This window comes from Harpia harpyja, chromosome 2 (assembly GCF_026419915.1).
Source record: "Harpia harpyja isolate bHarHar1 chromosome 2, bHarHar1 primary haplotype, whole genome shotgun sequence".
NCBI lineage: Eukaryota > Metazoa > Chordata > Aves > Accipitriformes > Accipitridae > Harpia > Harpia harpyja.
The window spans coordinates 57,832,832-57,859,828 of record NC_068941.1 but is presented as its reverse complement, the minus strand read 5'-3'; the positions used below and the strand labels follow the sequence as shown (position 1 = coordinate 57,859,828).

At 35.5% G+C, this 26,997-nt stretch overlaps 1 protein-coding gene across 1 annotated transcript in view; it reads right to left on the bottom strand.

The window, feature by feature from the left end:
- Positions 1 to 26,997, bottom strand: part of SGCZ (sarcoglycan zeta) — a 527,596-nt gene that overhangs the window by 229,885 nt on the left and 270,714 nt on the right. Inside the window, exon 2 of the mRNA XM_052779979.1 lies at positions 4,033 to 4,227. Coding sequence (XP_052635939.1) covers positions 4,033 to 4,227 — 195 coding nt within the window. The remainder of the gene's footprint in view (positions 1 to 4,032; positions 4,228 to 26,997) is intronic.

Genomic DNA, 26,997 nt, shown 5'->3' with positions numbered 1-26,997 from the left:
TGAAGTTCTTACATGCTTTCACATGTATCTTTCTAAACAGATGATCAAACAGTGAGGTAACAGATCTCGACTAGACATTAAATGACAGTAACACTAAGCTATCGGTGGTGGAATATCTTTCAAAAAATGACTACATCTCTGATTCCTCTATCTAATTAATATTCCTTCTGCTACACAGATACTAATTACCTTCAGTTTTGTTCATGTGATACATTTTATATGGGGGCAATTATTTGTAGCTTGTTTTTACCTTTCAAGTTTCTTTCTTACATTGTACACTGGAAGAAGAGATTGCATACCCTAAAGTTTCTCTACCTTTCCCAGCTATACTACTTCATCTGATAAAAGGAGAATTACACAATTTGCCTGTACTGTTTTTACACAATTGCAAATAAACCGTATTTCCTTTTTAATTTTGATGAGTTATTAAAAATCAATCCCTAAGGACAATTCACTTCAGTTACCTGTCTTACTATGAGATGAATGGCCTTACAGTAGACCCTATTTCTCTTCTCTGTGTATAAAAAGAGCATGGGATAACTAGCTCAGGTTCAGAATGCAACTTTTACATGCAAGGCCAGTATGTACAGAAAACCTATTCAACTGAAGAATCTATAAATTTAACTCAGAAAGGCTTTTATTGTGCCAAGTGACCAGTGGCTGCAGCTGTACAGTTAAAAATAGAAAGTCAACAGCTAATACAAATTAACAATGATGCAATTGTCACCCAGCAATGACAAACCCATGCCCTGGCTCTTCACGACCCCTTGAAGTGGTGCAATTACTATTGTTTTTATAAAAAGCTCGACATTGGTTTATGCTAAAACAGCAATAATGTCAAAATGTCAAAGCAGTTCTATATCAACAATTATTTTATCATGACTAGATTCCTCTTTTGTGCAAATACTCTTTAAACCAGTTTAGCACACGTATTTTCCTTTTCAAAAGTTTTCGAACTGCAGTTCTGATTTTCGATCACTACCAGATATACAAATACAATTTCTTAGTTTCTATCTATCTATACATATATGTGTGTGCATGGAAGAAATATATGTATATTTCAAAGCTACTGCATTCTTTAAATACATGAAGTTTAGCTTTATAAACTAAATTATTTTACTCTCAGATTTCTGTTGCTAAGAATGTGACTCCTTCAGACTTGATATAAATTTTCCACTGGTGCTCAAATGTGCATGTATGGACATAAGTGTGAAGATTTTACTGAACCTTTTAAAAGACAACCATCTAGCAACCACTTTTTGAACCTATACAGAGACTCTAATGTGAATACTAACTAGTACAAGGAGAAGACTACCATTCCATGAATCTCCAGAAGAAAACTTGTGTTCTTCAGTGTATAATTAACAAAATGGATTCGAACATGATCCAAAGTAACTGTGCTTATAAAAGCAGAAGCAACTACTGACAGACTTTTTTCGTTCTTTCAGCTTTAAGTTATATGATACGCCTACAGCTATTACATGTAGCTTTATAATATAAGCTATTGTACTGTCATTTAATTACTACATGTTTTAACAGTCTCTTTGTAAAACAAATGCGTGCACTTTAAGATATACAATTTCAGGTCATAAACCAAAGTTTTATGCCTATTGATTCTGTTTTCTGCAACAGTTTAACCAAAGATCATTCCATAAATTTATATAAAAGCTGGAAGACAAAAGCAAATCAGTCCTGAAGCAGTAGATTTCATTAAAAAAAAGCAAGAAATATTTTGCCATTAAAAGAATAATGGTTAATAATTTTATGTCAGCAGGGATATACTACATATAAATTTGAGTAAGAATGATCTGGTGGTGGTATGATCATAAAATGCTTCTGTTATTCTTTTTAAGTACAAAATCCTTTGGAAACAGTAATTTTTGCAGATTGTTCATAACAAACTCTAAGTAGGAACTTTCATTTCTGAGGTAGTTAAGGGGTATATGATATTCCAAAATGAATAGTGTTCCCAAGCATATGAAATATTTTTGGGGGCTTTTCATATGAAAGAGGAGTGATATGTTCCACTTTTGTTTTCCAAATCGCTTACTGGTATATATGACTATGGTAAATGTGAATATACAAAATTAGTTTTAATTCTGTAACAGAAGCATTAAAGAGTAACTCACCCTAGTCAGTGGCATACCATTTATCTGAATTTATAACAAATTCAGGATTATTAAAGATGCACATGAGCTTTGTGATTTCTGAATTGTAATAATGAAATAACGAGTTTATAAATCAAGAGCATAACATTTCAAACACTATTGTCGTGCAATTATTAAGCCAGTGTTTGCATAATTATTTGAGATACATACATCTCTCAAGCTATTGAAGCAAGGTCTTCAATCCACTAACTAGTAGACAGAACTGCTGAAACAATCCAGTTGTTTCCTGCACTAGATTCCTGCACTGATTTAGTGATTCATCATAAACCTTTAACTTTCTAACAAAGCTTTGACATACAGGAAAGAAAAATATTTCAGAATATCTTTTTTGGTTTTGTTTTAAAAAGATTGTATGTTCAAACTGTAAGAGTTCTAAACTGGATAGTGCTATAGTAGCTTGTAGTGTGGATGGTCAAACATTGCCTAGATATGGAAGCAGTAGTTTCAAATATTGTATTGGAATGCTACCTCCTGCACAGAGAAAAATTCCGTGCTTTTTAAAACATCTTCTTAACCTCTTTAAATTTCCATGCTTAATTCTCCTCCGGAATAAGAGCAGACCATTTTACTGAAGTCAACAGGTACGGCTAAATGTGCTTCTACTACAAATAACAAAAACATATGTGGATGTCCTGTTCTGCAAGCACATTATGCTAAAAAAAACAACAACAAAAAAAAACAACAAAACAAGCCAACCCCCCCCCCCCCCCAAAAACCAAGCAACCCTCCCTCCCCAAAATTCTAACAAACTTTTCAGTACATGAATATTAAAGTCATACAGTTGTCAATTTATGAATCCAACATACTCATCCACTAGTGGCAACTCAAAAGTAGCAATATATTTGCACAATACGTCTCACCAGGAAAATCTCAGATAACCCTATGCATTACAGAGCATTAGCAGATATAGAACAAACTCAGCTGTATGTTTAATGCTGGGGTTTTGTGTTTTTTTTTTATTTCTGAGGAACTCATGGAGAATAGAAATGTGCTATGACCCTAGGAATTAGAAATGTATTACTAGCTACATCAAAATATGGCTTATGAAGATCAAAATCCAGAGAGAGAGACTACACTGATCCTAGCAGCAGCACTGCTGTTTTAAACTGTGGAGTGTTCTATCTTTTCTTTTTATATACAGAAAGACACTACTCCACTGTCAACTAGTGAGCACTTCCACCACCTTTATCCAAACAAAGCTTTGGGAACAGCTGGGCAGATAACAGTTTTCACTGAATGCAGATGTTCTTTCAGGTGTAAATCTGAAATACAGGCTCGGTAACACTTTGCTGCTATTAAAGATTCCAGATGGAGGCTGTCTCATAGAAGCCCATGGCTCTTACACCCACCTACCCCCTCTTATCAACATCAAAACAGCTACTCTAAGTTCTAGGTGAAACACAGTCCAAATGGTCAGTAAACTCTAAAAAAATACTAAGAACAACATAAACTTAAAAAGCCACCCTAAGTTGACCTAACTAACCCAGTTTCCTTATAAGAGAGATACCACACAGAACAGGCATAATAAACTCCTACTGATTGCTGTCAGTGATGACAAGCAACAAAGAGATAATTGGGGCAGTCACCATGATGCTTTTGGTTGGGCAAACAAAAAAAAAAATCTAAGATCCCAATATATTTTCAGCAGATATGATTAACCAAAAATATCTGAATAGATAGGGCACAGGTCCACTCACTGCAGTATATACACAAAAGGTATAAATATCTGAAGTAACACTCGAAGTATATATGATGTTTAATTTAAAATTACAAGATTTGTATATAACATGGTAAAGGAAAGAGAACTAAAACTACAAGTTATTAATTGAAGAAACAGGTTACATAGAGTTACTGTGATACTTACCACTGTGAAATTCATAACCTTCAAAATCCATACTGTCATTGCTAAGTTAACAATCATGGTAACCAACAGCAGAAGGACAAAGAAGTATAAGCACCTCTTTCGCCATCCATAAATCCCTACTGGGTAAAACTGAGGATGTTCAGTCCTTGGAAGGCTGTTGTGTTGTGTTGCTAATATATACTGCTCTCGAGTCATCTGGAAAAGAAAGATGTAAGTACAAGTAAGCAAATGAGAGGTCTGTTTTTCATAGATTTTATTCCATGAAGATTATCTGAGAACGTATAGATAATCAGTTTCTATGGGTACAGAAGGGATGCATTCATTCAGCATAAACCATATCAATGTTATTTTTACTAGGCATTTAGTAAGAATTTGGTGGTTTTTATTAATTTAAAGAAAACCTTTGGTTTGATATTTCAAATTGGATTTGCAATTCAAATTTATCAGCAAGAAACTGTAAAAAATATTAATGTAATCCATGTATGTATCTTATATTCTATTTCTGAAGACTGTTTTATTGTCTTTTATGAGGAAAATTTGGTTTTGGAGAAAAAAGTCGTGTAACTTTTTTTTGTACTGGTTTTGGCTGAGCTAAAGGTAATTTTCTTCATAATAGCTCGTAGCCAAAACCAGTACACTCTTTCATACAAATAGAAGAAAAATCTATTCTTTCTAAAAATGCATGTCATAAATGAAGTTATCACTCTTTTATTGCACTTAGTAAATTAAATTAATAATTTATGCCATTATACATACACCCATATTTTACACAAAAGTATGCCATTGTTTATACCATATTTTACACAAAAAGAAACATTAAAACCCTTCAAAGCTTTAATTTTGCCCTTTAGGAGATATGGATACTGCCATCATCTGTTGTTTTCCTGAACCAGTTTAAGTTCTAGCACGCAAGCAAGCAGTAACTGTTTGCAAACTGCTTAAAGAAGTTATCATTAATTCTCCTTTAGAGCAAAAATATTTGTCATCTAATAAGAAACCATTTAACAATTTTTATATCCTTAACTTTCTTTTACAGATATTTACATTCATATTCAGCTGTCACATTGCCTTTAGACTGGAAGCTGTTAACTTTTCTCCATGACTTAAAAATTAATTAAAGCAATCTCATTCTGTTTATGTAAAACTACTTCCTGAAACATACCCATTAAAAAGATTGGTTTAATAGGCTTTGTGCTCAGGAGGAGGAAAAAAACCCAAAACACAAAACAAAGAAATACCCAAAACAAATAAACAAACTTGTAAACCAGATAGAATGATCAGTCTTATGCTTGAAAACTGCCTTTATTGTCACTAAAAGAAAGTAAAAAATGTGCAAAAATGGGCCAGTTGATTCAATTATAAATAAAAACCAGATTAAATCAATTTGAAGGATCAAACAAATGTTGATTTTATAACATTTTTAAAATGTAAAGCTCAAACATGTTTAGGTAAACATCTGTATTACTAGATATTTATCCAAATCAAAACTCTTGAGGTTTTACCATGCACTTGTTAGTGAATGTGACATTAATGGCATAAATTAACTCACTGTGAATAATTACAGCTATAAGTCATAGAATACACATCCATATTACAACAATACATATATCACTGAAATAAGTCAAAACAGAAATAATGAATTTATAAAGCAGGTTTTAAATAAGCTAGTAAACAGGCATTTTGTCATTTTTATTCTTTTCAATCAGAATTGCTTCTCTTTGCCCATAATTTCAATTAAATGTAACATTTAGCAGGTTATTTATGTAGTAAACCTTTACAAACAGAACTTTCCTCACAGATGTCTCTCAGTCCTCCCAGAGCAAAGTGTCAGTAGGCTTCAAGACCTTAGATCACCCCCTTATCATATTCTGGCAGTATTCATCCTAGCTTTGTCTGAATTCCTTAAGAATTCAGAAACTGAATTCACGAAAGGGTTAATCATTTTGCTCCTTATAATGAGTTTCTACATATTTATTTAGCTAGCTATTGTAACAAAAATGTAATGCATGATTACATTTTGAGATTTAAGGTAATTAGTATTTTTTCAACCATTTCCATTGTCTTGTGACCTTAGTTTATATATTACTTATGAAACAATTATTACTATTAAAAATAGTTGAAAAGTCAACTTCTAGATTGTGAGAATGCCAGAAGTAGCACTGCCCCTGAAACTATTAATGTGGCCCCATGAAATACACCCTTTACAACACAATCATTAAATACAATGATATTTTATTCCATCACCACAGGCAGGCGTTAGTCAGTTCCCTCAGTGTATACTGTTCAACAGAGTGAGGCCTGGTGATGCAAGTTCTCCCCCTGCAGCCCATGGAGGTCCACAGTGGAGCAGATATCCACCCTGCAGCCCATGGAGGACCCCACACTGGAGCAGGTGGATGTGCCAGAGTCTGTGACCCTGTGGGAAGCCCATGCTGGAGTAGGTTCCTGGCAGGACCTGTGACCCTGTGGAGAGGAGGCCACACTGGAGGAGCAGGTTTTCTGGCAGGACTTGTGGCCCCACAGGGGACCCAAGTTGGAACAGTCTGTTCCTAAAGGACTGCAGCCCGTGGAAAGGACCCACATTGGAAAAGTTTGTGAAGGACTGTCTCCCGTGGGTGGGACCCCACGCTGGAGCAGGGGAAGAGCATGAGGAGAAAGGAGTAGCAGAGACAACGTATGATGAACTGACCACAACCCCCATTCCCCATCCCCCTGCACTACTCAGGAGGAGGAGGTAGAGAAAATAGGGAAGAAGGGAGGGGTGGGGGGAAGGTGTTCTTAGATTTGTTCTTATTTCTCATTTTCCTACCCTCATCCTATCCCTGGGTCCCCCAGGGATCGTTATTGGGCCCAGCACTGTTTAATATCTTCATAAGTGATCTGGATGATGGGATCGAGTGTACCCTGATGAAGTTTGCAAATGATACCAAACTGAGTGGGGAAGTGGACACTTTGGAAGAGAGAGCCACCCTGCAGGAAGACCTGGGTAGACTGGAAGAGTGGGCTAACAAGAACCTTATGAAGTTCAACAAAGACAAATGTAAGGTCTTGCACCTGGGAAAACATAATCCAGGAGTGCAGCACAGGCTGGCATCTACCCAGCTGGGGACCAGCTCTGTGGAAAGGGGTCTGGGCATCCTGGACGACAACAAGCTCCATATGACTGAACAGTGTGCTGCTTCAGTAAAGAAAGCCAACAGGATGCTGGGTTGCATCAACAAAAGCATCACCAGCAGAGATAAAGAAGTCATTATCCCACTCAGTGCTGGTCAGGCCACACCTAGAATACTGTGTTCGGTTTTGGTCCCTGCTATACAAGAAAGATGTGGACAGGCTGGAGAGGGTCCAGAGAAGGGCCACAAAGATGATCAAAGGCCTGGGAAGCCTGCCATATGAGGAAAGGCTGAGAGAACTGGGTTTGTTCAGCCTTGAGAAAAGAAGGCTTAGGGGAGACCTTACCACCATGTTCCAGTACTTAAAGGGTGGCTACAAAGAAGATGGATACTCCCTTTTTACAAGGAGTGACATGGAAAAGACAAGGGGTAATGGGTACAGGTTACTTCTGGAGACATTCTGATTGCACACAAGAGGAAAATTTTTCACAATGAGAACAATCAGCCATTGGAATAATCTCCCCAGGGAAATGGTGTATTCCCCAACACTGGACACTTTCAAGATTCAGTTGGACAGGGTGCTGGGCCATCTTGTCTAGACTGTGCTTTTGCCAAGAAAGGTTGATCTTAGAGGTCCCTTCCAACCTCCTATTCTATGATTCTATTATATGATACTCTTTTATTAACTGGCAATAAGTTAAATTTATTTCCCCAAGTCGAGTCTATTTTGCCCATGATGGTAAGTGCTGAGTGATCTCCCTGTCCTTATCTCAACCCATGAGCCTTTTGTCATACTTTCTCTCCCCCTGTCCAGTTGAGGAGGGGAGTGATAGAACAGCTTGGTGGGCATCTAGTGGCTAGCCAAGGTCAACCCAGCACAATCATCTACAAGCAATTTTTTTCTTAAATCTGTTGAATATTTTTCCAATCAAAAACCAAAATAAACATTTTAATTCTGAAACTGTTCAATATAAAACCAAACAACACCAGCTGCCTTTGGACCTCAGGCAAGTTGGTCAGACCCAAGTCACATAACATCAATTCTTCCCAACCACCCACAAGGATCAAGGCCTCAGTTTTCTAAGAACTGCATATATATACATAATAAGGAAGCCCAAAGAATTTGCTATTTGCTATGAATATAAAAATATTATGATGATTTTGGCTTTATTTTTTAGAGTTATTAATCTGGCCAGTTACAGTTATTGGCAGCACTCTCACTACTGATTTGTATAGACATGTAAAAAAAAATATATCAACTGATTTTTAAACTATTGAAAACCAAAACAAAACCTAGTTGGTCTGGTAATTAGTACCTGGAGATGTTAAAACTATTAAGACAAAAACCACAGAAATGTTTGATAAATATCTCCATTTAGTATTATGTTTTTATCACCAGTAACTGAAAAGTTACTAGACTATATCTACTTCAGATAAGTATTTTTAACTGAGTAGGAACTGCTGTGAGCTCTGTATTTTTGTAAATCATGAAAAGGCAAATAAATTTCAGAACACTAGAAGGACAAGTTATTAAAATATTTTTTTAAAGTGACTTGCATGAGCTTTGCTAAACTGTGCAATATAACACAACTTCTTTCAAAAAAAGGTCACACCTAAAAAAAAGTTTTTGCCAAGAATTCTGACTGATAAAGTGCACATATACTTTATATATAAAAATACATACAGACAGGTATTTATGAATAAATATATATATACACGTAGGTCAGAAATTCATACAAATATACACACAAACTTTTGATGACTGAATTGCTATTTCATCCTACTGAACTTTCAAAATCCATTATAAAAATACACATTCTAAACTAAGTGACTGACAGATCTTATTGATGAGGAATTATTAAATGGACATTTAAAAAAATCTGACTGCGGTATAAGCTTAATGCTATTCCGTTATTCAGGTCTTGTAAATATGAAATGACTGGTGACAACATTTCAAGGTGAGACAAGAGCTATGGTTTGAAAGTTTACCTGGGTTTCTGACGTTAGGATGCTTGAAGGTCTCAAACCAAAAATAATTAAATTACTGAAGTGCTCTGTTAAATAATTCAAGGGTTTCAATGTTAGCATCTTAAACTGGTAAACTCCATGGTGCACATATGCATATATACAAAAAGTCATAAGCAATCCAGAGACACGTGCTAAAGAAATTAAAAATAACTCCTGTGTTCTGATAATTAATGACATTTCTAATTCAAAACCAAAGTAATATGGGATACACTATTCAGTAACTACAAAGACATTAAATCAGTTCTTACACTGCACTGAACAAGTATCATAAACAAGATAATGGAAACTATCATAGCACTGCAAACTATTTAGTCGTGTCACAACTGTACGTGAAAATATTTTGCAATTTTTAATTTTCATTTTTGGTTACTTCTATACTTTTTGATTTTTTTCTGTACCATAAAAAATATGATTATGCATATTCACTAGGGATAGGGGAATCCTAGTAAGCACACAGCATGAAATCTAGATCACAATCAAGCCAATGACCTTTAAACTATTGATATTTTAGGGCTATAATGTACAATTGGAACAGGTATCTTAGACTTATTAAAGTAATTCAAGAATGGAGCAGAGACATTTTACATTTTCAAAGTTTAATTTAGGCTTCAGGAAAATCTCTTACAGAGGTAAATTTTCAAAATGGAAAAATGAAAGAGCAAATGAACTAAATCTAGAGGGTGAGATTTTTGGTATAATTCCTGAAGTTAGGGTAAAAATCTACTTAAACAAGTGTTAACAAAAACTGTTTAGAACATGATTATGCTTTGCATATCATTCTCTAGACAAATATAAAATTGTCTTAATGGCTAATGGCTCTTTTCTAAGTGCCACAAAAGAAGAATCAGATTCAAAACTAAGGAATGAAATAAAAGGATCATTGTTCTTAATTAAAAATGGTTAGTCAAACAGAAGAAACAATCCAATATTTGCTGTTAACATCTGGGCAGGCAATGTGACTTCCAGCTTACTGATTTTTCTGAAACAAAATTATATTATTTTGTGTATTTTGAAGACAAAATAGGATTTTTAGTTCTGGATCAGCTCTACATATGCTCTAAACTTATACTGATTCCATCCATCTTAAATTTTTTAAAAAGTCACCCAGAAACACAAGTAAATGTGTTAAAGGGTAGTGTTTTTACCATTCTGCACCAAAAAAAAAAAAAAAAAAAGTGGTGGAAGACACATTTACATGCAATAATCTTAAATGGTAGGGGTGGGGTGCCATGCAGTATTGCCATCCCAGTAAGGCAATTCAAAAATTCTGTATGGTTGACTGAATACAAACCAAGATTAATGCAGTAGCTTCTCCATGACACACTGAGGAGCTCTTAGGAAGATCACCTCTCTTGCATGTGCATCCAGCTGCTAAAACAGGTGGAAGGCTAAACTGGGCACAATACCTTTGATCAAAGCACAAGATGCTTTAAGAAATGAAGATGACTACAGAAAAGTATGATTATACTTAACAGAAACAGCAGAAGTTATCAGAGGTCTTTTACAGAGGTTGCTATGGCTTCTACATGTTTGAAAATCAGGTGGTCTAATAAAAAACTGGTATCTCAGTGGGGATGAGGGAAGGTAGGACAGAAGAAAGAAACTTTATAAATGATTTGCCAGGATAACTACAATTTTCTTCAGATCTAAACCAAGCATTCTTCTCATAATTAAGGCTGGGACTCCAGTGGTTTTCCTATCCCAAATCTATGTCTCAAGCAAGCAAAGCTCTTTACAACAAACAACATTTGTGTCAGCTTTGTATATACAAAGAATGGAAGCTCAGGGAGGGAAAGAAAGAAACTTCTCCACAGACAACGAGCAAGCTAGTGAAAAACTGAAGAACTGAACCGCTTGAGTCTCATTCCACTGCCTTCCATTTGGCATTGCTTTCAGGGTTTTTTACTGTTTTAGAGGCAATTCAAGTTTGGGGGAATTACAATAAGCACTGGTCAAAAGTTAGTTTTTCTAGTTCATGTTCTCTCCCAATTTCATTTTAGCTTTCTAAGAAGATCAAGTTGAAGGTCTCAAGAGTTCCACAATCCCTGCAGCAAATGCTATAACTCAGATTGCTCAGAGACCCACAGCGGTCTCTAATCTTACCCAGATTTTCTGCTAGCTTCAGTTAATAGATTTCACTCGACAGTCCTTGCTATTAACCAAGCTTTCATACTCCTACCTTTGAGAAAAATATTATTAACATTTTTTTTAAAGTGTTTAATAAAGCCTGCCTGCATTCCCAAGGGTGTAGAAGAGAAAAACCAGACTGAGTATGTATGAAACATCAACACAATGATTAAAAGTGATTTGAAATTTTCAATGAAGAGTGCTGTTATTGTGAGCATGTCAATTCATTGAAGTTTATCCATTTGAACAAACTCCCAATAAAATGGAGATGGATGCCATCAGACATTCACCCATAACTTGGGGTGGCAGAAAAACTAATTTTTATTTTTTTTTTTAGGAACTTCCAGCATCTTTTAGAACATTCAACATTTAGAACTGCAACACAATTATTTTATTTGCTATATTTATATATGAAACAAAAATAAAGGCATTACTTCTTTCCATGACTATTCTTTTGAGACTTCAATTTTTTTTGTGATATTTCTTAATAAAAAAGAATTACGACATACGTATATCAGGACTTAAGTAAGAAAATAACCTTAATGGTTGTAGAAATATATCTCTGGGAATGATTTGATAAGTGTTATATTATAAATGGAAAATTTTTATTTAAAGATACAAGCAATTTTCAAGTCTGACAAGACATTACCACAGCAAATACTTAGCTATATTCACAAAAACTAAGAAATCAACATCTAATTTGACAGATACAAATCTGAAACTGTTTACTACTCACATCATGAAACAGATAAGCCAAAAACCAATATGATTTTTGTCACCTCATGTATTGTAACTGTAGCCCGGCACATGACACTGCTTCTAGACGTTATTATTACTGATTGATTCTCTGTGCATTATTTTCTTAATTCATAGACAGAATGAAAAACAAAGGAATTTTAAAATATAAAAATACAGTATGACAGCATCTAGACCAATAATGGTTTGGGTTGGTAAGGAACATATTAACAATCAGATGAGCTGTAGAGGTAAAGAGATAGCAACAAAACTATAGCTAGCAGGGAAAATTCTTCATATCAGCATTTAGAGGGGAAAAAAAAAAAAAGCAATCTGCTCATAACTAGCCATAGCTCAGGTCATCATATAGATGATTTACCAGAACCAGCTGGCTCTCTCCACTCACCCTGACAGTAACATGGCCTCTGGCCAGCAGCTCATGCTGTGGACAGCTCTCTTTTTATATAACACTACAGCAAGTCATTCATTTTGCTTCCACTCTACGCAGTATGTGGCATTAATTAAGCTTACGGTTGAAATATTATTTTACTGTTTTCTTTATAGATTTTAGCTGGAAGTTCACCATACATAGTGAAAAATGTTATCACACAAAGCAGGAAGTGCTATAAGAACCGTAAGATTTCTTATACAGCAAATACACAAATACTTAGTACATTACACCCCAACCCCAATGCTAAAATCAAGAGTTGGGATGAAATCAATGAGTTCATTACAAAAATAAATACGAAGATGGCACGCAAGTGGCTTGTATCTCTTGAAAAGGCCTTATGAATAAAAGGATGGATTTTCTTGGAAAGCTATATACAAAGCTCTTGCTGTCACTTCCTGCATGTGTTGAGAGCTAAATTGTTTCTTCTCTTCTGCAAGGGTTTGGTACTCTACAATTGATTTCCAAAAACAATAGAAAAAGATGTTATCATCCTGAGTTAGTGGGGATCATATTAACTACTGTGAATAGACTGACAAGGTAGTACAGCTACATTCTTAGAGAATTAAATATTGGAGGAAGAGAGCAGCTTCCTCTGAAAACATCTTTATCTGGGATACACCTGCCACCTGCAAAGTCTTCTCTTCACAGTATTAGCCATTCAAGCCTTTCTAAAGGCAGCCAAAAGCATGTCAGCAACTGACCTTGGTATAAATGGTCATTGGGCCACAAATTGTTGGCCAGATATGATAAAAGCACATCACTTTATTGTACTTTACTGGCAACAGAAATCAGTGTAAATCCTTATTGCCCTGATGGACAATTTTACATTTGTCAGATTTTTTTTTTTTTCTGTTTAGTACAATTAGGATCAATCACTATTAAAACTGCTACAGTAACTCAAAAGCATTTGAAGAGTGTAGTCCTTCTGAGACCTGCACTAGGGTATGTCACAGAATCACAGAATGCTTGAGGTTGGAAAGCATCTCTAGAGGTCATCTAGTCCAACCCCCTACTCAAGCAGGGCCACCTAGAGTAGGTTGCTCAGGACCATGTCCAGACAGCTTTTTAATATCTCCAATAATAGAGACTCCACAACCTCTCTGGGCAACCTGTGCTAGTGCTCAGTCCCACTCGCAGTAAAAAAGTGTTTTCTGATGTTCAGACAGAACCTCCTGTGTTTCAGTTTGTGCTTACTGACTCTTGTCCTGTCATCAGGCACCACTGAAAAGAGTCTGCCTCCATCCTCTTTGCAGCTTCCCTTCAGGTATCTGTATGCATAGATAAGATCCCCCCCTTGAATCTTCTTTTCTCCAGGTTAAACAGTCCCAGCTTTCTCAGTCTTTCCTCATAGGAGAGATGCTTCAGTCCCTTAATAATTTTCATGGCCCTTCACTGGACTCTCCAGTATGTGCATGTCTCTCTTGTACTGGGGATCCCAGAACTGGACACAGTACTCCAGTTGTGGCCTCACTGGTGCTGAATAGAGGGGAAGGATCACCTTTCTCAACCTGCTGGAAACAATACTCCTGATGCAGCCCAGGATACTGTTAGTCTTCTTTTTGGCAAGGGTACATTGCTGGCTTATGTCCTATCTTCTACTGAAAAATACTCCTAGTTAGGCTACAGACACAGACCACTTCTTTTTAAAAAGCACTTAATCCTAAAATTAATCTCTTCAGGTACTGATTACTGAGTAGAAAGTACTTACATTAAGTAGGCCCTCAGTCAAGCTCTAGGGTCCACTAAGATTTTGGAAAAACTTTATGCTTCATATTTTATACTGGTTATGGCTAGGCAACAACCTAGTCAGTACCACATTACAGTGAAAGCTCGTTCAGGGGAGGCTTTACTCGTTCAGTCTTCCGTCTCCAACTTGAAAAACTTACTTCCAGACTGACTACATAGGGTGACCCAACTACTTTTGCCTGGAAGAGGTGCCAGATCCGAGGGACTTCAAGATTCTAATCTGAGAGTCTGATGTCGTTTTGGTTCAGCCATGGATTTTTTCCCTGGCCACTTTCAGAAACAGAGGTGCAACTGTACTCAAAACTCCAAAATCATGTTTCTTAAGCAACACATTTTGAAACACCTTTGCATCCCTGACAATCTAAAGGAAAGAATGTGCAAATAACTTCACCATCAAGCTGTACGTAAAGTCAGTTGATTACATAATTTACGTGTTTTGAAGTTTAGTAATTCAGAAGAATCTGTTTTTCCTTCTTGGCCACAAAGAACAGTTTTGACATCAGTGTCAACAAGGCTTAAGTCAGCATGTCTTTACTGACAATTTGCTTGGCTTTACGTTGTCAATTAGAATTCCATTTTTTTGCTAAATCAATACAATTAGATTACTACAGAGACTTCATTACAGCCACAGGCAGGACAGCAGCTGAGGTACACAATTTTCTCCCTATGATGCCAGTACTCACTAGACAGTTATTGAAACAATTGTCTATAAAAGGACAATAAATGTTTGCATCTTGAATACTGTTCTCCAATAAAATTATCACTTCATAAAAATGGATACCAGTGAGCTGATACTATTACCATTATTACTTAGTGAGAACATTTATGGCTCTTCTGTGTTTAATGTATTTAATTGTAATGTTCATGGCACAATGAAGTTCACAGCACGTTAACAAGAATAATCAATCAGGTAATGAATAGAATCATATTTTTCCCACTATTCTGTGACTTGAAATGTTTTTAAATTGTAATGTTCTACACTGAATTCTTCAGGAAGCTGGATTCAAATACATCTCAGGCTATGATGTTTCCTAGTAACATGCTTTTTAAGTTACATTTTCAATAACCAGAACAATTCCAGTATACTTTCAGTGTATTTTTTTAAAAGAAGCTTTAGTTTCAAAAGCTTACTCATTACTTCACTTTAGTCAGCTTTATAATCATCTAAACTTGCATGTTGTGTTTTAGAATAACTTTTGAGGTGTTCTGTCTAGCTACACTGCCAACATAGTATATTACAAGGTTAACCTTAATTAAACTAGGTGGGATCGCGGAAGCAGTATAGTAGTAGCAACATAAGATTAGCTTATAGCAGCTCATAGCTGAGTTGCCTTAGAGAAAAACAGATACCTGAGGAGACAAGCAGATGATGAGTAGACTGCTGAAAGATACAGCAGCATACAGCCCTAGCACTTGTTATAGATCTCTAGACTTTATCTTAAATATTCCTACTACTAGATAAACCAATTAAATTTGTCTTACTGAAGAGATTCTAAAAGTCTATTAAAATAGCAACAAAATCAGGAAAAACACAGTAAATAATTAGATTTCAGTTTAAAAACCAGCACTTTTCTTTTAATCCTGGTGGGTCTCCATCCCTGTCGCTTTACATATCTCAAGGCAGGGCATGTCCACGAGCACTGTGACCAGCACATTACATCATCTGCTCAGCTCCCTCTCTTAAGGCCTCTGAGAAGATAAGATGGACAACGTCTTTGTTAAAAATATTCCATGAGGAGAAAACCTGGCAACCACATCAATGGAAGATGGCAGGAACAATATTTCAGTAGCTTCACACAAACTGGCACTAGCTTCCTCTGTAAGTGATATGTTTTGTTAAATTGGTTCTAGCAGATGATGGCATAGAAAAGTGTAATCTTCAAGAGCCAGGAAAGAAGTTTTAAGAGTGGCAGATTCACCAAGGGAAACAAACTCAGCTGGACTGAAAGAAACAGGTGGAATGAACACCTGAATTATGAGAGGAAATGTCCTCTTTCCTACCTGTAGGTTGAAGTCTAAAATTCATCTGTTGGGGTAATCGTGTAGTCCACCATCAAAGAACAGGAAAGAGATGGGAAATGTGAACCAAATAATGGATTGCTAGAAAGATGAAGAACAAGCTTCTAAGTACTGTTCCTTTTCTCCTTATTTGCATACATATGTAGTGCAACTCTGCTGTATGGCAAGGAAACAAATGCTTGTAGATCTAAAGTCACAAGCATGTCTTTTCTGGCCTAACAAGTACATCTCTGTTAATTCAAATTAAAAATACATGGACCAGATATTAAAGAGTACAGAACGAGCCGCACTGGGTAAGTGCTATGATATGAAGGACAGGAGTATGCCTTAAAAAGACAATGATTACATTTTGGGTTTGACTTGTACTTGTTGAGCTGCTTCTGTGATTTAAGTAGGCAACAAGACCATGTCCCAAAGTGACATTGAGATTTTACTTCCCCAGTTTAATCTTAACGTGACTCTGATGACCTCATATTGAATATGAATCAGATTCCCCATCCTTTCATAAGATTTCTTAATCGATAATAATTATAATGATATCAATATGCAAACAAAGTCTTGGTCTTACAAGAACATAAGCATGGATCAAATCTTACTGCTATCCACAGCTCTAAAAATATAAACCATATTTATCCTGTCTGCCTGATAGAGTACAGTCAGAAAATAGCAGAATTTATCTTAATAGAAGAAGATAGATCATACTGCCAGAATTAGATTTAAAAAATACATACTTTTATATATATATATATATATATATATATAAAAATCTCTCATTTTATAGCACCTACCAACATGGGGTCCTGCTCCAGTCTAAAAGAACAAAATTTAAAAATTATAACAGCAGGTGCGTTTTACCATGGGACAAATATTTACATTTTCATTACCACCATTGTGCTGAGATAACACTCACGAACCTAATACTTAAAATACTCTGACAGTATTTTAATGAAATTGCACTGATTGAAATGGATGGAGAAACAAACAAAATAAATACAGATTTCAGTTATTAATCTGTAATTTGACCATGTATTTCAGATGATACCGTAAAACAATGGAGAACACCCAAGCTGTTTGTGCAGACACCAGGAATCTCAGATGAAATTACAGCTCCATTGCTTAAGTTTACATGTTTTTAATTTAATATGATATATTGGACCAAGTCCCTAATTTGTTTCCTTTTTTGTTTTCAGCATTTCCTCCCTTACATTAAGGTCCTTCACCTTCCTTGTTACTAATGGATGTAACTGTTCCCTGTGATTAGTAGTCTCATAATTTATAAATGTGGTTTCACAGTGATGGCCTGTACCTGTGCCTGCCTCTTTATAAACAACCCGCATGACATTTTAATATTGTAAAAAAAGTCGTCTCATTTTTCCAACACCCACATGACCAATGACATCTGTCATGACCCACTCAGAAGAGGAGGGTGAGTGACTCAGATTTGCAAATCCCCAGGGGTGTGGACTAAGGTGAGACAACTCTCAAGGTCCGTATACAAACGTTTATTAGATTCCCTCTGAGGACCTTCCCCCTCCTCCCCCCTTATCTTTATGAGGTTTCACCTCTAGCCATTTTTCATGCTTCCCTCAGGCTGCTTCTCTCAATCTTTGCTTCAAGGAGTTACAAGTCATCTCCTACTACATCTCACACAAAAAATCCCATACCAACAGATGCTGAATGTGAACTGCAATTTGTAAAACTTTCAAGTAAGAGTAACCTTCAGAATCACCTTCCTCAATGATCTGAAAATAGCATTACAAATACAACAGTGGAGTAACATCAGCTTTTTTATTACATGAAATTTGGAATTATGGTTTGCTGCACTTTTAAAACTTTCTTTAATAACTAAACAATTCAGTTCTATGTTTTAGAGAAGTGAAAGAACTTTGATTTTCTTTTCAGATTTTGGTTGATATTTTGGAAAGAAACATAACAGGTATATTTGAAAGCTCCTAAATGACTTAAGATCCCAAGGTTAAAAACATTTTCACAATATTTTCAAAACTTATTTTAAATGTGGTTGACAGTGTTAAAGGCATAATATTCCTTTGGAAAAAAAGATCTAAACTCCTAAATCACTGTGGCAAAATTTTCACCCTGGAAATTTTTTTCATCAAAAATGGAAGCACATGCTTTATTTTATTCTTATAATTATCTCCACATTTTCACTTTCTCCATGCTATTTCTGTTTGCATTTTCTTCTTCCAGAAAATGCATGCAGATGTACATTCATTCCCTAACAGTCAACCTGTTCATATTTAGCAGGATACAATGCACTGATGATGGAAGCTCAGCCACACAAGAGTTGTTTCTTTATTGAACAGGGGTTCCAAGAACTTGCTAATAATGAAGACAGTTAATATGTAATGATTAAATGTCACATTTCTGCCAGGCACATTTACACATTAACTAGCTAAGTTGGCAGTACTGAGCCAATCTTTTGCCTTTTCTTTTTTTCTTTTTTTTTTTTTTTTTTAAGCAGTCACAAGGATGGTGCCAACATCATGGGTTAAATGATAGAACTGAACTCAAAAAATTTCTGGGGGAAAATCTCAAATCCTTTCAAATCACTGTGGGAAATCTAGAGAGATTTAGGTGGTCATCTATATCTCATCTTTACTGCATTCAACTACCTTTAGTTCTTTACTGAAGGAAATTGGGCTAAATCCTTTGACAGTCTAATGCAGGTGAAGGTTTTTCCCCACTTTCCTGAAATGAGTAATGCAAATTAAATGAGACTCACCATACACATAATGTGTTCTCCTTGCTATGAAAAGAAAAAAAGAATCAGTATAGCTTGATGAAGAGATAACTGATTGGAATTGAACAAAGCCTTCTTTTTATAGGAAGAAGAGACTGAAGGAGGATCCAGTGCCTATGCCATTTTGTCTTCTAAGATACTTGTAAGCACTGTTGGAAGAATGGAATTAATAATAACTGTTCTTCTCTGGAACTATACTGAGCCAGGTTTATGAATAGCCAGTGTGCAGCTGCCTGTCCCTGCAAGAAGCTAGGGTCAGCAAAATGGAAAATTGACAAACATGAAACACTTGGTTTGTTGGAGACTGTGTACTCGGATGTCATTACTCAATATGATTCTTGTGAACTGGATATTCAAGGGAGATTAGGTACAGCAAAGAGAGACAAACTCCTTAATGATCTGGAAGAAGAAAAAGAATGGAAAACAAAGATTTTTGAAGATGCTAGTGTGGAGACAACTATAAAAAGACAGAACAATGAGCAGATGTCCTCCAGAAGTCCATTTTAGCCCTACAAATGATTCAGACTGAAATTTATAACTAATTAGATATCCATGGACAAAGGGGAAAAGCCTACTTAATGAGCTGTGAGAAAGATTGGCATGACCCAATCAGTACAGCTATGCAAAGGAAGAATGTATGGGAAGAAAAGAAGAAAAACACCAAAAAAAAGGAGAAGGGACAGAATTGTGGTTCAAAAAGCAACAAATTTTGCCATAAAAAAAAAGAACTGGGAGAGAAGCCAAACATTCACTGTTAAAATTGACAAAAGTAAGCTAATTCTCTGTGTATTTTGGGAAGGCAGCTAGCGCATCAGCAGAAAACACCTTTGCATACCCTAGAAATTGGCTGTGACTGTCAAGAAGCAAGAATAAACTCTTACTGAGCACAATCTAGGAAATTCATGAAACTTCCAGTCAGCAAAAATCCTCAGCAACACAACAACAACAAAAAGGGAAGAGATATTTCTTCAACAGTTTGCCTTTACCACTCTATCACACGTCTTATCAATAAGCAAAAGCCTCTGCAGTTTGCTTTATCTAACAGTCTGTCAGATTAATAAACAACATATGCTATTCTTCAGAGTTAATTTGGCTAGTGTAAGCTCACTAGTAATTAAGAGTCATTCATGAACACTTTCACCAGCATCTCAACATGAATGATAAACTTTGTAAGCGTGGCAGAGACAAGATGCTGGAAGCACAGTGGAACCAGAAAAGAATCTTCCATTTGATCAAATTCCTATATTTCACCGATGTTTGTATCAATGAATCAAGCCTTCTGATCAGAGACATTCATAATAGTTCCTCTCTTATTTGTAGAGATTAACGATGTATAAAAGCAGAGTTTGCAAAAATCCGATTCAGCATACTGAAATTCTTTCTCTATATTGTATTTCTGATAAAGAATATTCTCTACAATGAATTCCTAGATTTTATATTTCTGATCAACACACTTACTGATAGTTGATATTAAAGTCTGAAAATAGAGCTCTAACACTTAAGAAAATTCCTACTGCATTGATGCATTTTTCCTCAGCAACACTCATTTTTGGTGGACGCATCCTATTTCTTCGTCTATTATCTCCTCTTTATGCAAACTTGTGGTGATGCAGCCTTTGAAGACTTCCTGCTTCCAGACATTAATGGACTTAGGATCTTGATTTAAGGTGCTAGGGCCATTCCACAGTAAACCCCAGCGCTATGGAAAGCTAAATCCCTGCTAACGTCAGCATATTATTGAGGCAGTTATCCCTTTATAGAAAAGGAGCTCATCATTGCCCTAACACTAGCCATTCCTTCCTCTCCCAAGCTCTCCACTATCTACTAAAGCAACAAGGAACGTAGCATTTTTAGGGTTCCAAAGCTTTCCATTCTTTGCAACAACATAATAAATAAACACACTGAAAACACTAAATGGTTATAATTTTCTTGACTCAGCTTCCTTAGTTATCTGAAATATTTTAGGGATTCTGATCAGAGTTCTCTTAGAAATTAAATATGCCACTTCTTGTCCCTCCTCTCCAAACTGTGTCTTCCCCTTCAGAGCAAGGCATCTTTTTCTTTGGTATGGATTTAAGGATTTTATAGGCAACACCAGTTGCAGACACAGAATTCCTCAGGCAAGTGAGTCACACAGAAACAATATTTTTCTACTGGAACAAGCACTGGGTAAGTATTTTACAGTGTGACAAAATGAATCTCTGTGTCTTCCTAAATCTCTATGTACCATATGACAGACTACATGACATACTATGTGACATTCACAACACAGAGACTTAATAAAACAGACTGATTCTCCACTGTACATTTGTTCAGATTAACTGAATAGGATGTTTGACAAATGCCATGCATCCAGCCCATGTATATCTATGTTGTTAAGAGAACTGCTTTCTTGGACACCTGCAATGGTACTTTGGAGCTGAAGAAGTACAAAAATCTGTCTTCTTTATAGTTCTGTAAAATATTAGGGATTTAACCGTTAATGTGAGAAATCTCATTATAATATTTGGTGACCCTATAATTTGCTGTTGGATTATGACCACCATTTCTAATTCATGGCCTGGGTCTGAGTCCCATGCAACATGACTTAAAGCAACACTGTTTCCAAAAACAATCTCCTTCTGCTTTATTTCTAAAATGGCTACTGAAATTGCTTCCTTTTTTCAGCTTCCCATCTCTTCAAGTAACCCATGATCAGGCTTAAAAGCCATTTTGGTCTTTATTTAGCATTCAGATTTAAAAAGACTAATTTGCTGGAGACATAATCAGCATTTTGTCAAGCAGGATTACACACAACTAAAGAATCAGCATCCTCACTATCTAATTGCAAAAACTACTGGAGGCTATCACAAACCATACCATACTGCAAAACTTAAAAGTCACATCTCTTCAATCTTGGCTTTTCTAGCACAATTAAATAACAAAAATGTAGTATTTAATAACAAACTCCATGACATTTCATCATCCTCTTTGTAGCAAGATAGAAATAAAAAACATTAGCCTAAAAATGCATTACTGGAAGGTATACTGATAACTGAAAAATACAGTCCAAAACTTTTAAATACGCACTATAGTATTCTATATGTATCAAAGTTCTTAATAAACTAATTTAATTTCCTGAACTGAGACAGTAGTTAACACAAAGAGGAATCTGGAATATGCAGAAGCATCACTCTAATCTTATCACTCTGCTGATGCTGGGAAAATTGCTGTCCTTTGTACAATAGTTAACTACTAATAATTAATAGACATAGCTTTTATATAGCAGTTACATCAGGAAACTCATATTACCTGAACAAATACTTAAAATGGTGCTACAGTTTTAGAATCAGAGTGAATAAGCAGGTAGATTGTGTTTTTAAAAATTAGAACAGATCATTTTAAAGGTTAGTACTATATATATACAGAAAAGAAGTAGCCTAGCAAAATCTCACTGACTAATCAATGAGATAATATTTTCTTGAAGCTTTGATTTTATTTGGTTGGGATTTTTTTGATGTATGATATAAATACATCATTGGCGACAGGAATCTATTTGGTGAACATCAACCTATTGTGCAATCTTACACAACAGTAAGCCTCCAAATGAATAATCAGCACAGTACCACTATGATTCTGAATTCCTGGTTTTGCTTGTGTTTTTTTCAATTTATAACTCATGAGAGATTATGAAAAATGGTTCCTATGAAGTCAGGTAAAAGAATAGTTAAGAGAGGCTGAAGAAATACAAATCAAGCATAGGAAATATACATCTCAGGGAATTATGGGAATTAATTATATATTAACATATATACTGAGCTTTCCATGAAGAACAGTGGAGTAGGCCTACAAAAGTAAACTACTACATACATGATTAATTTAGGGGGGGTTGTTTAGCAGAAATGTTGGTCTACAAATCATGATCCTTTCAGAAAGTATTTATTAACTGAGGAAAAAGAGTTAAAACGTAAACACTTCACATACCTGTTTCAACTCTGTTTCAAAGAATAATACACTTTCTAATGAAATGCAAAATGGAAAATAACAACCTAAAAATTAACAATAGAACTAAGAACAATATGCAAACATGGTTTCATGAAACATTTACACTAGTGCTCATAAATGTTTTGCAAAACTAATTTCCAGTAGATTAGCTATGACATCATGTAAGGATATTTTGCTGAACTGATTAATGAACTACCTGATTGGATGCAGCAATTGGGAAACATTAAAAACTTCAGAGAATGGGTACACAGCATCACTTATTCACACAAATGCCAGTGAAGGTAAAGAAATTGTGTTCACAGAACTTTAAAAATCCTACTATTACGAATGCTAAAATAATCATACAGCAATTTTCTGTTTCAAAATACAAGCTGGTTCTCAGAAATAAACTGAGAATAAAAAGTCAGTTATTAATTGGGAAAAACAATTTTAGAAATCAAAGGAACTGGGAAAAGGGAGGCTGGTGGTGAACAGGAAAAAGGTAATTGGAGCCAAGACGGTTTGGCGCAGACAAGAATAGAAATCACTTTCAGAATTCATAGTCAAAAGTATCCTATCATAGAGGAGGGTAATAACACTATTTCTACACCTCAGAGAAAACAAAACTTCAAATACTGCATTTCTGATACTTCACAAAGAAAAGGAAAAAAGAAGAAAAATGACTGGACTGACAAAAAAAAGAGAGTTGTGAATTATCTTTGGCTTCTAAAGTGAGTATTAAGAGTCAATCACTCAATTTCTGCACACAGATTATAACTAGTGGAAGTACAGTGATTACCATACTCTGTTTCTAAATTCTCTAGAAGGGCTTCACCTTACATGCTCATCACTGGAAACTGCTACTGGAGTAGTGAAGCATTGCACAGCTACTTGTTGGGCTGTCTGATGAAGCACAAGTCCTTCTCAAACCTTCTTAGTGTATGTAAAGCTTGCTTTGAGCTTTGCCAAAATAGTGTAGACTTCTTCCCATCTGAAGCCTCTACCCCTGTAACCAGGTACAAGGTCTTCAGTTAACTCCAACCTCTTCACATTCATACACCAAGCACACGTTCAACTCTCAGTGACTTCATTTTTTTTCACTAAGCCATCTTAGGAAAACATAATAAAATATTGACAATAAGTACTACAAATGCACGTGTGACAAAGAGAAATGTCAGATCCAAAGCACTGTTTTTCCCTGAGCCTACAATGCCATTCATTATCAGAAAGGCAATATCGTGCTGTTCATGTGTAAACTAATAATATGTACAACTAGGCTGGAAAAGTAATGCCCACCTCCTTCAGGACTTTATGACTGGATACAAGTTTTTATTTATTTATTTGAAACAATGGAATAGAGTCAGTAATCAACCCCTTTTGGAATTATAAGGCCTAAAAGGCAATTAATTTGCTTACAAGGTTTTGGGTTTTTTTTTAACTCCAGAGATAGGCTTACTGCTTTGTTTCAGAACAATATGCCTGGCTTTTGCAGTCAGTAAATATTTCAACCCAAAATTTTAGTGATGTTATGGCCTGCTAAATTAAATAAAATGTATATGTACTATGTTACAGTAGTCCCATTTTCACAGATCTAGACTGAAATCAAACATTTATAGTGCATAAATCAATGTAGCAGACCAAAAAAAGCAGAGTAACCACTATCATTCATAATACGTTTCCCTCAGAGAGCTTAGACTGATCTTCTTGTTTATGTAAGAAGCATCTCATTTTATCATACAGTCTCTTAAATTTCAGACAGACCAAAAAAATGAAACTGCTAAGCTTTTCCCTGAGTCCTCTGTACAGGAAGATATTTCACCTAGTGAATACAAAAATTTTTCTTCATTGTCTGTATTACACTTAGTATAGGAGAATGTGAAGTAGTGCAATTTAAGCTTATATCCATTTAATGATGAGCAGCACTGTTCCTGAGAAAGGCTAAATGGCCTGATTTAATATGGATACAAGTTAAAAAGAAAAAAAGTTTAAAAATATTTATGCTTCAAGGAGACATTTATTGCATCCTTCAACTACAATTAGCTTCAATTACAAAGCATCTATTGCCAAAAGAAAACGAAATTAAGTTCTACTTTACCATATTAGAAAATACCACTGAAATACTCCAGTCTCTGAAACACTGACAAAATTAACTTTTACCCCTACTTTGTCTGTTATGCATTCAGTCTATAGACAGTGAGTCATTCTTGCCTTAAAAGTCACATTTCTGAGACATCATCTCATGACATCTGTGGGAAATGTTTTCAAGGCAATCTGGCATGCATACAACTAAAAGTGGGGCCTCTGTCCTAGAGAGGGAATGAATTTAATATTGCAGTTTAAATTTCTAGGTCAGGTATATCAGCATACTCTGATTATCTGACTCCTTGGAAGCCTAGTTCTGTGTAAAGATAAGATAACATATTGTTATCTAAGACTTTTTTTTTTTTTGAACAGGAAATTTCCTTTCTACTTTTTTCGTGATGAAGCAGATTCTTCAAGGTGTAAGAATTACTATCTGCAAAAATATACGTATATTTGCCTTAAATTTGTCGGTAAAGATTTCCTGCTGCAACTTTATTCACTGTGCTGTTTGTTCATTTGAATCATTTATCATATTATCCACTCGAGTGGTGATAGATCCTCACAATAGAAAAGAACTGAAAGGCAAATTAAGGCATCTACAGCTTATGACAATTTGGAATAAACAGAGGAATCAAGTCCCCTATTGTACCACTATTTCAGCTAAACAAAGATCTGTGTGTCCTGTCTCCACCCTTTTCTAAAACACTGTTATTTCAAAACCAGTGGGAAAAAAATGTACATGCCAACAGGTATTGAGGATATATGCCTAAATAAACACACATACTCAGTTAATACTGAAAGCAACAAGCCATTGTAGAGTCCTACACAAATGGCATATTTCAATTAGTCATCCAAGTTGCGAGTTCCAGCAACATGCAGCAGAAAGGACGATCAAGAGACTGAAATAAAATGGCCAGACATTGCTATGGATGCAATCCTTGTATGCTACTTATGTGCGCCTTGCCAGTCCAAATGAGAGAGAGAGACAAAAAAAAGTACATGCTTCTGTGTAGAAAAGAAAGAAACCACAACTTGCTTAGCCTGCCTAATTCTACCTATAGCATCTCACACAGGGAAACCCTCCACTGTGTATTTTCTACACTCCACAATGTAAAAAAAGTAAAATATATTTTAGCTGTACTTCAATTACTGTGCCATAAAACAAGTTATGTATGCTATAAAAGTAACAACACTGAACAAAAAGGGGGGGGGGTGTACATAAAAGCAGCATATCTAGGAGCTTATTTATGACAATTAGGAAACGTCATAGGTAAGAAAAGAAGCAAGCTGTTTCTACTGCAAGACTGAAAGAACATATCTCTACTGACTGTTGAAGAGATGCCTGAACTTAAAATCAATATTCAGTAGTGTTTTGGTATCATTCTCTACAGTCAATAGTGTACTTACAACACACTGGCAATTGATTTTTGACCTGTTTGTGTGCTGTTGAAGTTTCTGTGTTAGACAGTATGTTTTAGTAAAATATAATTACATATACATGTCTGTATAAAACATGTAGGAAGCACAATTATGGTGTAAATTCAGAAGCCTCTAATAGCAATGCTTCACTAAAAAATAAAGCTTTTGTAGATATTCATAGTGTGTTCATGATTCAGGGGGATAATATGAATAGATGGATTCACAAGGGAGCTATTAAGACCTATCATAGTATTAATTAGCATAAAACTCAGTTTTCATATTTGATTAGTTGTTTTAAACAAAAAGCACATCCAAATCAAAATTTCTGAGGTTAATTAGCTAACAACCTATGCATTCCTATCTTCTTCATATAAATTCTGAATTGACACAAGTATCTCTCAAAAGCATGACTATAATGGTATTACTGCGGATAAGTCACCATCTTACGCTATTTAAAAACTGCTCCTTGTAGGCATTTCTTCTGAGCTTATAACTGATGAGTTGTTGCTGTTTGAAAAGTA